The sequence below is a fragment of the Lissotriton helveticus genome, chromosome 11 (genome assembly GCF_964261635.1).
Source record: "Lissotriton helveticus chromosome 11, aLisHel1.1, whole genome shotgun sequence".
Taxonomy (NCBI): Eukaryota; Metazoa; Chordata; class Amphibia; order Caudata; family Salamandridae; genus Lissotriton; species Lissotriton helveticus.
In genome coordinates, this window is record NC_136072.1 from 317313135 (window position 1) to 317325769 (window position 12635).

At 43.1% G+C, this 12635-nt stretch overlaps 1 protein-coding gene across 1 annotated transcript in view; it reads right to left on the reverse strand.

The window, feature by feature from the left end:
• The window catches only part of CROCC2 (ciliary rootlet coiled-coil, rootletin family member 2), a 1301560-nt gene that overhangs the window by 45084 nt on the left and 1243841 nt on the right, over nucleotides 1-12635 (reverse strand). The window contains exon 34 of the mRNA XM_078665477.1: nucleotides 200-331. Coding sequence (XP_078521603.1) covers nucleotides 200-331 — 132 coding nt within the window. The remainder of the gene's footprint in view (nucleotides 1-199; nucleotides 332-12635) is intronic.

The window sequence follows — 12635 nt, forward strand, 5'->3', positions numbered from 1 at the left end:
AGAAAGGAGTTTCATTTTATAATCAACTTTTTAATGATCTGCAGATACATGCGGGTAGCGCCAAAAATGCAAAAACAAAATATGGATTTATATGTGAGGCTGGGGCTGCTCTGCTCATGTACTCCCTCTATATCTCGTCTCAAGAGCATCCCTGCTGTTTACATTCAGGTTTATCATCCTGTAGCCCCTATTTTCTGACCTGCAGCTGCTGGTTTTGCCTCTGGGTTTCAGCCAGTTCCTGCTCCAAGGTGTTCAGCGACTGGTCAAGCTGCCCTCGCTCCACACTCAGCCTCATGGCATCGTCTGCTTTCCTGAGCTTCTCGCGCTCCAGCTACAGGGAAGAAGGAAGACTTGTCAACACAGCCGTAAAGGGGCAAGGGGTCTTTCACTCAAGAACGCCTTAACGAGGCTGCAAAATGAGGGATGTACTCATCGGAGTTTCTGCAATAGGCATGAACGACTACCAGCCAGCTCCATGCTTCTAGTGGTGTAAGAAAAAGAATGCTTACCAGTGTAGAGTTAAAAGATGATTTGAATATAACCAGAGGGGAGAGAGAGAGAGCAAGTGGATTCAGTCTCCCTTGGCAATATGATTAAACAAAGTAGAATCCACTCAGAAGGTGGCAGTGGTCCCTAAAGTGATGGGGAACACACAGTGTTGTTTAAATGCCCCTCACACACCAACAGGCCCCTTGGTGTCATGCTTCATCATCGGGGCCTTCGCATCCCTCTACGGGATGCGGCGTGCTACGACTGAGGGCTACGTAGGAGCACTTAGTAGTGAACTATGTGAGGGTGTGTGTTTTAGGGAGAGAATGTGAGTGAGGTGAGGTGAAAAAAAGTGAGTTAAAAAATACCTGGCACGTAGGAAAACAATTATTTATTATGTCCTCGGCTGGTATTATTAAAAAGGTGCAGAGTGAGGTTGATAATATACGTACTAGGGTATATCAACCACTTCAAAGTGTCAACATGTTTCGGAGCGCAGGGACTCCTTCTTCAGGACGAGGATATGCACGTTATCCTCACCTTACTCACATGAAATGTTAAAGTGTTACATACAAAAATAAATGTGTAATGTACCTAACAGTGTTTATGTATAGGTAAGTTCAGTTGCGCCCAATTGGCGTTGTAGAGAACTTATTTTTCAAAGTCTGATAACCTCATGAGCCTATGCGTGGTATTGGGGGGATCCTCCCTCACTGCCAAGTAAAGCAACGGTTACTGCATGGTTTATTCGCCTGCCTTCCCCTCAACGCTGCTCCGGAGGGAAGGAGTCCCTGCGCTCCGAAACATGTTGACACTTTGAAGTGGTTGATATACCCTAGTACGTATGTTATCAACCTCACTCTGCACCTTTTTAATAATACCAGCCGAGGACATAATAAATAATTGTTTTCCTACGTGCCAGGTATTTTTTAACTCACTTTTTTTCACCTCACCTCACTCACATTCTCTCCCTAAAACACACACCCTCACATAGTTCACTACTAAGTGCTCCTACGTAGCCGTCAGTCGTAGCACGCCGCATCCCGTAGAGGGATGCGAAGGCCCCGATGATGAAGCATGACACCAAGGGGCCTGTTGGTGTGTGAGGGGCATTTAAACAAAACTGTGTGTTCCCCATCACTTTAGGGACCACTGCCACCTTCTGAGTGGATTCTACGAGTTAAAAGATGAGACAGATCCATCCATCCATTTATCTCATATAGTGTCCCGTAAGCAAAGAAGCACAGAAGTTCACAGGTATGTGCATTCAATGACGTTGCCTATATAGCATTGTAGTAGATTTAGTCCTGGCACCTTTTATTTTCATTTAGGTAGTACAGTGGTATACATCCACCCTTGTTAAGTAGTGCTGACTTACTCATTAGGGCCTTTGCGGGCACATTGGTGATCGTACTCTGCAGGGCAAATAAGTTGAACTATCAAGAAGGCGGATACACACTGCACTTACTGCTGCTAAACTATGTGTTTTAAGGCTGTGGCAATCACCTAGCCCTCCCTCCAAAGAGGACAGGATGGTTGCGATGATACAGACAGCATCCTATGAACAGGTAATTTATAGGATACAAGACCAAGAACAAATATTTCAGCAGGTGTGGACCCCCCTTCTTTGCGATTCCTGAAATTCGAATTCTCTTTTCTTTCCCTCCCTATATATAGCTTTTTCCCTTCTCCTTTTTCCGTTTCCCTTCTTTTTCCCTCTTCCTTAATATATTACAGGTGTAAATTATTTGTCGCATACTGATTTATATTTACTATATTGTTTTGTAACCTATGAAATTGCCTATCTTTGAACTCCAATAAAAAATTATGACACAAAAAAAAAAGAAAGCGGATGTAAGCCGCAATGTCTCAGTTTGCTTTTGGTTTTGCTTGTGGGGGCTTTGAAGCAGGAATGCTCCCGTCTTCCCTGCTCTTGTCGATGTGTGCGCTTTAACTCCTGCATTCACCAGTCGTCTTTCCATCTTCACACGTGTGTCTGCTCTCAAATAAAATGTGACAAGTCCAGCAAGGCTTGTGTACAAAGTTGCACTTCCTTTACTGAATTTCAAGACATCCTTTGAAGTCTGAGCTGCTTTTGCATCCGGCGTGAATGTCTGTACCTGGTCTCAAGTCCCCTCCCCTGTACACAGGGCCGGCGCTAGGCATGGGCAGTGTGGGCAGCTGCCCAGGGCCTCGCACTCAGCTCACCAGCATGGGGCCACGCACTGGTGATGCGTCCTGTCTGTTCCCTGGCGATCCATTTCAAAGAAAGGTGTCACCTTTCTTTGAAATGGAGGGGCCCCCCTCCCCGGGCCTCTCCGGGATGGTATCTGGATACATAAGGGAGGGAGACGCTCCCATCAATTGAAAGGAGGCCCTTTCACAGACACTGTGGGAGGCCCATTGTCCATCATTTTGGCGCCCCCATAGTTTTAACTTTTAGCCCACAAGCAATTCTCACACCTATCGGACTGAAGGTGTGAGAAATGCTTGTGGGCTCAAAGTTAAAACTGTGGGGGGCGACAAAATGCTGGACAATAGGCCTCCCACAGTGTCTGTGAATGGTCTCCTTGCAAGGGGCCACTTATCTACATTAGAGGGGCCTCGCACATTGATTTTTAGCCCAGGGCCTCGCAAATCCTAGGACCGGCCCTGCCTGTACATACTTGTCTACCTGAATGAATGCAGCCTTTTATTGCATTTGTGCCTTCCTGCGTACTGACTGCTTCTACACGCCCAACTATGTGTGTCTGTAGCTGTATTTTGTGTGTCCATTAGTGCTTGTGTGTGACTATGTGCCAATGCTTGAGGATATGAATGCCTGAAGTTTGTTGTGTGCTAATGGATGTCTGTGTTTCTCTGTGCGCGAATGCATGTTGATTTGTCTGTGTCCTTTTTGGGTCCAGCCTAGACAGCACCAGGCACTCCTTTCCTCTTTATCTCACTCTTTCAGGTTCTTGTTCTTCCGATCTTTAGCACCTTCAGACCTGGTTGTTTTAAATGAATTTTCAGTGAATAGTTTATCTTTGGACACATTTTGCATAGAGTCTACAGTGTTCAACCGGGCTTTCCCCTTTATCGCTGTTTTTCCATCTTTCTCTTTAACCTTCTCCCCCCTTTTGTGGTTCCTCATTCCTGCTCTGGGTCAAAGTCTGACGAAGAAAAATAAGTGCCGTTCCACAAAAACGAGTCTTCTGGGCCCCACCTGCAACCCCCAGCTCAAATTAAGTATTGCATAAATGGTGAAGCAGCACGTGTACACTATGAACATACATTTTTTTAAATGTGTAGTAAAGGTAGTACTAAAAATTGCAAAATTACATAATCATTAAATCTGTTGTGGAGAAATATGGCATTGACACAATGGAATGATATAGGCATGGTCAAATCTCAATTGAAAATATATTGATTTAAAGAATCCCAAAAACACTTTTGAATTGGTTCTAAAAAAAAATAAAAACGACTTAATTTGGTGACTGTGATTTGTTACAAACTACTAGAGAAATTAAGGCATTATTCAGTCAGAAAAGTTAGGATATTGTTTTAATGCATTTCAGGTTTTCGCTATAATTGGGGATGGTTGAAACTACAGAAAGAGCTATTAATAACAGTGGATTATATGTGCAGAATTGTGAAAATATTCTTCTGATTTGCACACATTTGGACTATTTTAGGTTTCATCTGGATATATATTTTTTGGGTGCAGGAGCTCGTACAGTGAACGGAGCTTTCAGGTTTTGAAGTTTAAGCGTATAAAATAATATAGACTGCCAGAGAAAAAGTTACATTTGGTAATAGTGTTTCTGGGTGCTACGTAATCTTCATAAAGTCTTCCCCTTAGTAATACTCCTTCCAGCCTTCAGACTGGTCTGTAAAAAGGTTTTCCGGAGCAAATACTCTGCTGCATGGCTCCCCAGCAACTCCACCTCCGAATGTGTTGTCATCAGAGTATACTAAGTGCCAACCAGTGTCCTGGCATCAGTTCATTATAATGTTTCTGTATTCTGTTGAGGCGCGCAGAGAGGAACTGAGACAGCCACAACAGCGACAAATACTGGATATTACAGGCCTGCATATCTTGGGTTCTAATTAATCAGGACAATAGGTCATCAGTGAGGACCTAGAGTTGTGACTAATCCATGGAAAGATTATATATCTGAGGCAAGTATCATTTCCTTCTGCTGGATACAACTTCCTGCAGATTCCCCCCATCTTCTGAGTCCCAAAACTGTATCACCCCCCCCCCCCCCAGGTGGAAATAAGCAGTGCCAATTAACCAAGGAAATCAGGCAAAGATCCTGTCACAGCATGCTTGAGGGGCAAGGCCGTAGTGCCTGGAAAAGGTATGCAAGGGCAACCATGTAGCTACCCGGCAGAGGATGACAACTGGTGTGCCATGCCTCTTGTGGAACAAGCATGAATGTCCTTCGGAGGATCTTTCTTGGCTTTGACACTGAGGATGATCCAGTGTGAAATGGCATGTTTGGTCCCCATATGTCCCTTTTTAACTCCAGTGAAGCTCATAAGAGCTAACCATCCAATCTGTCCTGAAAAGTATGGCTGATGTAGTAAGACACTGCATTTCTGGGGTCTAGTGTTTGCCGTCCCTCCTCCTCGATCGGAAGTGGAGAAGGGAAAAAAGCATGGAAGGTGATAGACTGGCCTATATCAAATACAGAAACCATATTAGGATGGGCAGGTGTGAAAGACCAATTTATCTGGGTAGAAAGCTGTGAAGGGTGGATATACCAAAATGGCCTAAAGTTCTCCCACCATATAAGCTCAAGCAATTGCCACCAACAGGACAGTTTTTAGAGCAAAACTTCGAACAGGGCAACTATGCATATGCTCAAATGAAGATGCCGTAAAAAAAAATCAAAATAAGATTTCGAAAATTCGAGCAAGCACTGCTCAATTTCACAAGTGCAGTTGCATTGCTTCAGGATTAGAGTGGAGTACCTGACCAACCTGCTGCTGACATACTACAAACAATGTTGATGTTTGCTTTATTTGTTATTTCATAGCTCAGTTTACAGTCACCCAACTGTTCATCGGCACACACATGTATATAATATATATAGGGGCACATACATCAATGGAAATTGCATTCGCAAATGGTGCGAATTGCAAAATACGGCCGTTTGCTAATGCAATTCCAATTTTTGGGATGCATTAACATTTTTGTAATTTTCGCAATTTAAGAAATCGCAAAATTGCGATTTCTTTAATTGCGATTGCATTTAAGGATTCTCAATTTGAGATTCCTTAAATGCAATGCATCAAACTTAAAAAATTTGCGAATTCGCAAATAAGGGGAGCAAATTACCATGAAGTTGAACTTCATGGTAATTTGCGAAAACTTTGAAAAATGCACTAAAGTGCATTTTCAAAGTTCCATTTTACACACACACATGCCCTTGGGGCATGTGTGTGTGAAAAATGTACTTATAGGCAGATTTCAGGGGTGCAACAGGGTGTCCTTTGGACACCCCTGCAACCTTGAAATTGCATTCTCAATTTGCTAATTTCTAATGGTGAATTGCAAATTAAGAATGTCTTTCCATTCATTCTTATGGAATGGATGGGGAGGTATTCCTTAATTGCGATTCTCAATTAGAGCATCGCAATTAAGGAATTTTAAGAAATCGCTATTTTTTTAGCGATTTCTTGATGCATTGCAGTTTGCAATTCCTTAATTGCGATTCCTTATTTTTCGCAATTAAGGAATCGCAAAATGCAATATTGATGCATGTGCCCCTATAGTCTTTATTTTTTTAAATTACCGGGATGCAGTACATACAAATTGGTTTGAATTATTCCACTTTGGTTCTATCAACACACTCTTTTTGAGAACAACTCTCTCTCCCTTCATTGCAATATCAGCAGAATCAGTGTGACCGGTGGTGCTTACTCTCTTTCAGCTCCCCCAGAGAGACTCACATTCATAATTGATGCATTAGGCGAGACTCACAACCGCTTCTATAAGGTTCGCATTTTTTTCACCCTTCGAGAATTGTTTTTTATCTTTTCATACTTTTCCCGTGTGGTTCAGTTCCCCGTGGATTATTATGGCCCTACACTTTTAGAAAGAGGTACATCCATTTTCAACTATACAACTAAAAAATTGCAATTTTATTTCCAGCTTTCAACTACATGACCTCATACTCGATCCTAAGGGCCATATGTATCAAGGTACCAATTTGCGATTCTGTAATAGCGATTTTTAAGAAATCGCTATTTCAGAATCGCAAATTGGTATGTATCAAGAAAATTGCAATTTTTTAGCGATTTCTTGATATTCCTTAATTGCGAATTCGCAAATTGCGAATTCGCAATTAAGGAATACTTTTCCATTCATTTCTATGGGCCAAGAGGCCCATAGGAAGGAATGGGAATTTATTCTCAATTTGCGATTCACAATTTGCTAACCGCAAATTGAGAATAATTTCAAGGGTGCAGGGGTGTCAAAAGGACACCCTGTTGCACCCCTGAAATAAGCATGGGTGCACATGTGGTGCACATATATGCCCTAAGGGCATGTATGTGCGTCACATGGCACTTTGAAAAATGCAAAAATTTGCATTTTTCAAGAAATTCGCAAATTACCACCAACTTGAAGTTGGTGGTAATTTGCAATTCCTTAGGGACAATTTGCAATTCTTTTTGGCTTCATACATTGCATTTAAGGAATCGCAAAATTTGGGATTCCTTAAATGCAATTGCAAAATAAGGAATCGCAAATTTTGCGATTCCTTATTTTGCACCGGATTTTCCTTCATACATCCCATTTAGCAAATTCGCATTCGCAAAGGCCGAAATTCTGCGAAATTCGGCCTTTGCGAATTTGCATGATACATATGGCCCTTAGAGTGTACATATCATACGTTTTTCCCTATGAGATTTCCTTTGATAATTTCATCTGAGCAAGAGCTTTTGATTCCTTCCTCCAGATGCTCTAAGGTTGTGCCAGCTACCTCAGTAGTTTGTTAGCACGGATTCCACGCCCATCTTACTCATTCTAATCAGCTGGTCTCCCGCACAAGGCCATGCGGCTCTAACATGCCTATGCACTCTGCACGAGTCCACGGTGAGGGTTCCATTGTGTCCTCACCTCGACCAGACCCAAGACCCAAACGACCCCCTTGACGACCGCGGATGCGACCCGAGGCTTCATTCTCCATATCACACAGATAGCTTCCAAATAACTCATGTTTTCCTATACATACCCAACGGTGTTGCCTTCTTTTTCTACAACCAGTGGTTGATTTCCTCGAGTTCCCGCAAGCGCCTCGTGGCAATACACTTGTCTAAGAGCACCCTTGGGAATAGTTCATGGTTTCTCTAGCATGGCATTTTGCCACTGCAAATGTATTCCTCTGTGCGCGAGCACATCTTTGCCTTGCCATTTCCCTTCACTTATCACCAGTAAATCATGTGCTTGGTACTTTATGGTGCTCCTGCCCTTAGTTTAAACAAATCAGGGAGGCCCCTTACTTATCCAATACGGGACAAGGGGAGTCAAATGTCATGGAATACAAAAGTTCCCAAATTTATCAAAAAGATTGACTACTAAATGAAGCACAAACAACACACTCTAGAGCACACTATATCACATGAAAAAAACCTCTCATATTAACAAATCGTAGTGCCAATGATAATAAAGTGAAACAATATATGTATGTTAAAAAAATAGTGAACAACAAGACTGTCACGAATTATTGCAAGAAAATTTCATGCATATTTATTCAATACATTTTTACATTTATCATCAATACAATTTTCATGTGCATGAAACACAGAAATATAATAAAATCGCAACGATTAAAAACCAGTATCAAGATACTGTATGATGAGCTTGACAACTGCTTCTTGTTTTAGCTCATCATACAGTATCTTGATACTGGTTTTTAATCGTTGTGATTGTATTATATTTCTGTGTTTCATGCACATGAAAATTGTATTGATGATAAATGTAAAAATGTATTGAATAAATATGCATGACATTTTTTTGCAATAATTCGTGACAGTCTTGTTGTTCACTATTTTTTTAACATACATATATTGTTTCACTTTATTATCATTGGCACTACGATTTGTTAATATGTGAGTTTTTTTCCATGTGATATAGTGTGCTCTAGAGTGTGTTGTTTGTGCTACATTTAGTAGTCTATCTTTTTGATAAATTTGGGAACTTTTGCATTCCATGACATTTGGCTCCTGCCCTTAGCACCTTCATGTGGGGCTATACCTAAGCCTTTGGCTCTGTTTACTGCATCCTGGCTTTTATCACTGCACCTGAACACGTTTTTAAACTGCACACTTTTTTAGTAACTTCTGCATGACACTGCACAATGAGTCTCTGCGTGTGCATTGCCTTTAGCGTCTATGTACAACACATAACTTGATACCAAAGTAAGACCTGGGTCCATACGACCCCTTTTACTGGTACATTTTAATCTTTTTCTCCAAAGCAGTGGCACATACCCTTGCCCAGTCCTGATGAGGCCTAGAATTGCAAGGCCGAAAAGCATAGACCATGTACTCCAGGGATTCGCCTCATACGAACAACAAAACAAAGTTACTACTCTGTCAAAGACCATTTCCAGAGACAATTGACAAACTACTCTAAGAGCTGGTCTTCTATTTAGGCGCTTGATTTGGTGACGGTTCTCAGAACCCGAATAATGGACTTGACCCTCCTTTTTTGTATACTTCATATCTAACAAGGATTGGGCTTGATACTCTTATGTGGGATTGTATAACTACAAGTTAATTTAGAAAAAATGTTGATTGCACATCAATCTTTATGTATTTGTTATTGTACTTTTTTGCCTAAATCCAAGACAAAGCAAAACATGTTCTTTGACTCTGCATATGACAGTTGCCTCTATTTCTACAAAACAATGACGACTTGTTAATTATACACAAACGTTATATGCAAAAGGTTTAAGTAAGAGATGGATATGCCCTTTTCCGAGAACTAATAGGTTATTTTTGGTATACATTGTTTTAATTTATCATGCTTTACCTTTTTCTTCCTTTATATCCTGCTTCAAGAGCAGGTATGCTTTGTTTGGTAGGGTAGGAGGCAGGGTTGGATTGGGATTAGAAATCGGCCCGCGCACGCTGAAAAAAAGTGGCCCACATTTGCATATTGCCTTGCAAAACACTGCTTCAGCAAAGTTGTATAACAAAAAAAAAGGGGGGTAAAGAAAATGCACGGATTAGTTTATACTGGTGAAACACACTGGAATACAAGTGAGGCCACTTTTGCTCAGGCCCCCGCTCAATATGCATGTGTTAATGGGCCGGCCACTGCGAGAGAAAGGGAGTAACACCTCTGCCATTTGATAAAAGGGAAGCAAGCAATTGAGGCCCATCTGCATCCAGAAAGGCCACTTAGGCACCCACTGGGCCGCTGGCAGCATCCGAGCAAACAGACACCGCCAAATCTCCCTCAGACTGCTCAAAAAAGCAGCCCACAGCTGGGACTGGACACCGGCCCCTCGGGCATTGCCCGAGTGCCCGCGTTACCAATCCGACGCTGGTAGGAGGTGGCCAAGTGGAAACTGATGAATGCATCAGCTCCTCCTCACCTAATCTGGGGTGAAAAGAAACAGCTGCGCCCCTCTTCCTGCACTTTCTGCAGTTCTTTGGACACAAGTTGAATGGGCAGGACAGACCCTGCGACCAGCTGTACTTGAAAGCATCCCAGAGGGAATCATCTGGCGGGAAATGTATGCAACAAAACTGAGGGAATTTCCTGTTCTGGGCTGTGATGGAGGATCCATTATTGGAAATGCCAATTTTGTGAAGATTGCCTCGGTCACTTTGGGGTGGGGCTCCCACTACTTCTCCTCCATGGAAATAATACTGAGGGCGTCCACTCTCCATACTGGGTTTGCCAACGAGATGGACTACTAGCAGTGGTGGCCAGCATGGCTCGCGGATTGCAGGGTGGGGGGTGGCGAGGCGCGGGGGTGCCGCAGGGGGAATTGGAATACATTTTTTTTAAAGCTTACCTTGAGGACGGGTCCCGTGTCTTCTCTGCTCCTGCTCTCCTGCCTCTGACTCTGTGATACAGCGCTCAGCCAGGAGCAGGAAGGGTGTTATGTTCTCCATGCAGGGTGTAATGCAGCCTGCATGGAGAACGAGGAAAGTGTGCGTTACTTGTTACTAAACAGTAATTGCGCACTCAGGAGTGGGCAAACTACTCCACCCCTGCTCCAAGAGAAGAGCAACCCCGCCCACCCACCTGTTGCAAAGCAGGAGGACACGAAGAATAGAATGATAATAACTCTAAGTTATTATCATTTTATGTTTCTCACTTCTTAAAAGCAGTGGGGTGAGGCTCCTCCACCATAGCGGAGGCGACGCCCCTGGCTACAAGTGGGAAGAATACATCAAAGCTGCCACGACTACCAGCTCCTTTGTAAAGACACGCCAGGCTGTTGTCAGTATGAATGAGAGGTCCATTAACAGAGCACTGGAACCCCACCATGAACCTAAAGTAGCTCCTGCTGGTGGGAAGACTTAAAAGATGAAAGGAGGCATCCTGGAGGTCCAGGGGACACCAACCAATTTCACAAGTTCCAGGCCCACAGGACCTGGCACATGGACAGTATCTTGAACTTTCCCTGCAAGATGAATAGGTTCACAAGGTAGATACCTAGGCTAGGCCTCGGGCCTCCGTGGAGAGGTGTGGTGCAGCGGCCAGGGCAGCTGACTTCGGAGCACAAGGTTCACAGTTTGATCCCTGGCTCCGGCGGCAGCTCAGCTCGCAACATGTGACTCTGGGCAATAGCTCACTTAATGTCCACGACGGCCCCCAGCGCCTTGAGACCCGTAAAGGTGAGTAGTTCACGCTTTACAAATACGGATTTATTTATTTTGTTTGTCTTTCCTGTGGACCAATAAGTAAAAATAGATAAAATCCTGTGCTCTTTTCTTCTAGAGGCAGCTCTTCTACGGTGCTTTTGGCCAGCAAGGCAAAGACTTACAACTCCATGATCAAGGCATGAGTTGGCAAAATTACTCCTAAGGAAGGAGAGGGGTGGTGTGGAAGGGAGGGTAGGTAGGGTTGGCACAACCCTGGGAGACCAGCTGCATTACCCAGCGCTTCATCCGGATAGCATTCCACTGGGTGACAAACGGGAATTCCTCCCTCCCCCTCGAAAGCTGATAGGGGGAGATGAGTGATAGGGCTTTGATGGCAGCAGAGACCGCATAGGATAGTGTGACTGGATCTAATGCTCCTGCAGGCAAAAAACTATGCAACCCAAGGCATCAAGCTTCTTGGAATCTCTGTGTAGAGGAGCCATAAGAAAGGCAAATTGGAGTTCTGCACTGAAGACGATATTTTACACAACCAGACGCTCCACAGGAGGACAAAAAGTTCAGGTTACCAGGAGCAAGCCTATGACATCTGGCTATCTGCCTAGTGTCTGGGTTTCTCCCATTCAATCACCATAGGGTCAAGAACAGCCTCATTCAGCCCGGGGATCCAGCATGCTGCTTCCCCCACCACCAGCCGGCCTTCTACCCCTATGGACATCTCCAACTCGGGGATCCCCCAGACCCAAGTCCACCACCCTTGAGTGCAACACCACCTGAACACTTGGCTGAATGATGGCAAGAATTTCCTGCTCTGTAAATATGTAATATATAATTGTCCAAGCCTAATCGCTGTTAAAATGTAATCCTGAGTGAATTTGCAATTTGTGTATGTATATATATATATATATATATATATCTCTAACCACTAGTATATGTAGTAGACCTTTGTACTTACTACCATTCCTATGTGATTTTAGAGTGTATCTGTTTGTATCTCCTCCTTGATTGACTTTTGTACATTTGCATTTTTTTCTGTTTGTATCGCTTATGTAACTCGCAATCCAAAGTCCTTATGTAACGCAACTGGTTCTTTTGTGAAGCGATCTGACACTTTCGGGTAATGTTCGCGCTATATAAAATCGCATTAAATAAATAAAAAAATTAATTAAATATAACCAATTGCTTCATAGAAGCTGTGAAGGATTGCAATATTTCTGTTTGAATGTTAGACTTCTGCTGCTTTCTGAAGGACTGTTGCAAGAGATGAAATCTACAAAGCAGGTTTAGCCAGGTAAGACATGGATACTCCT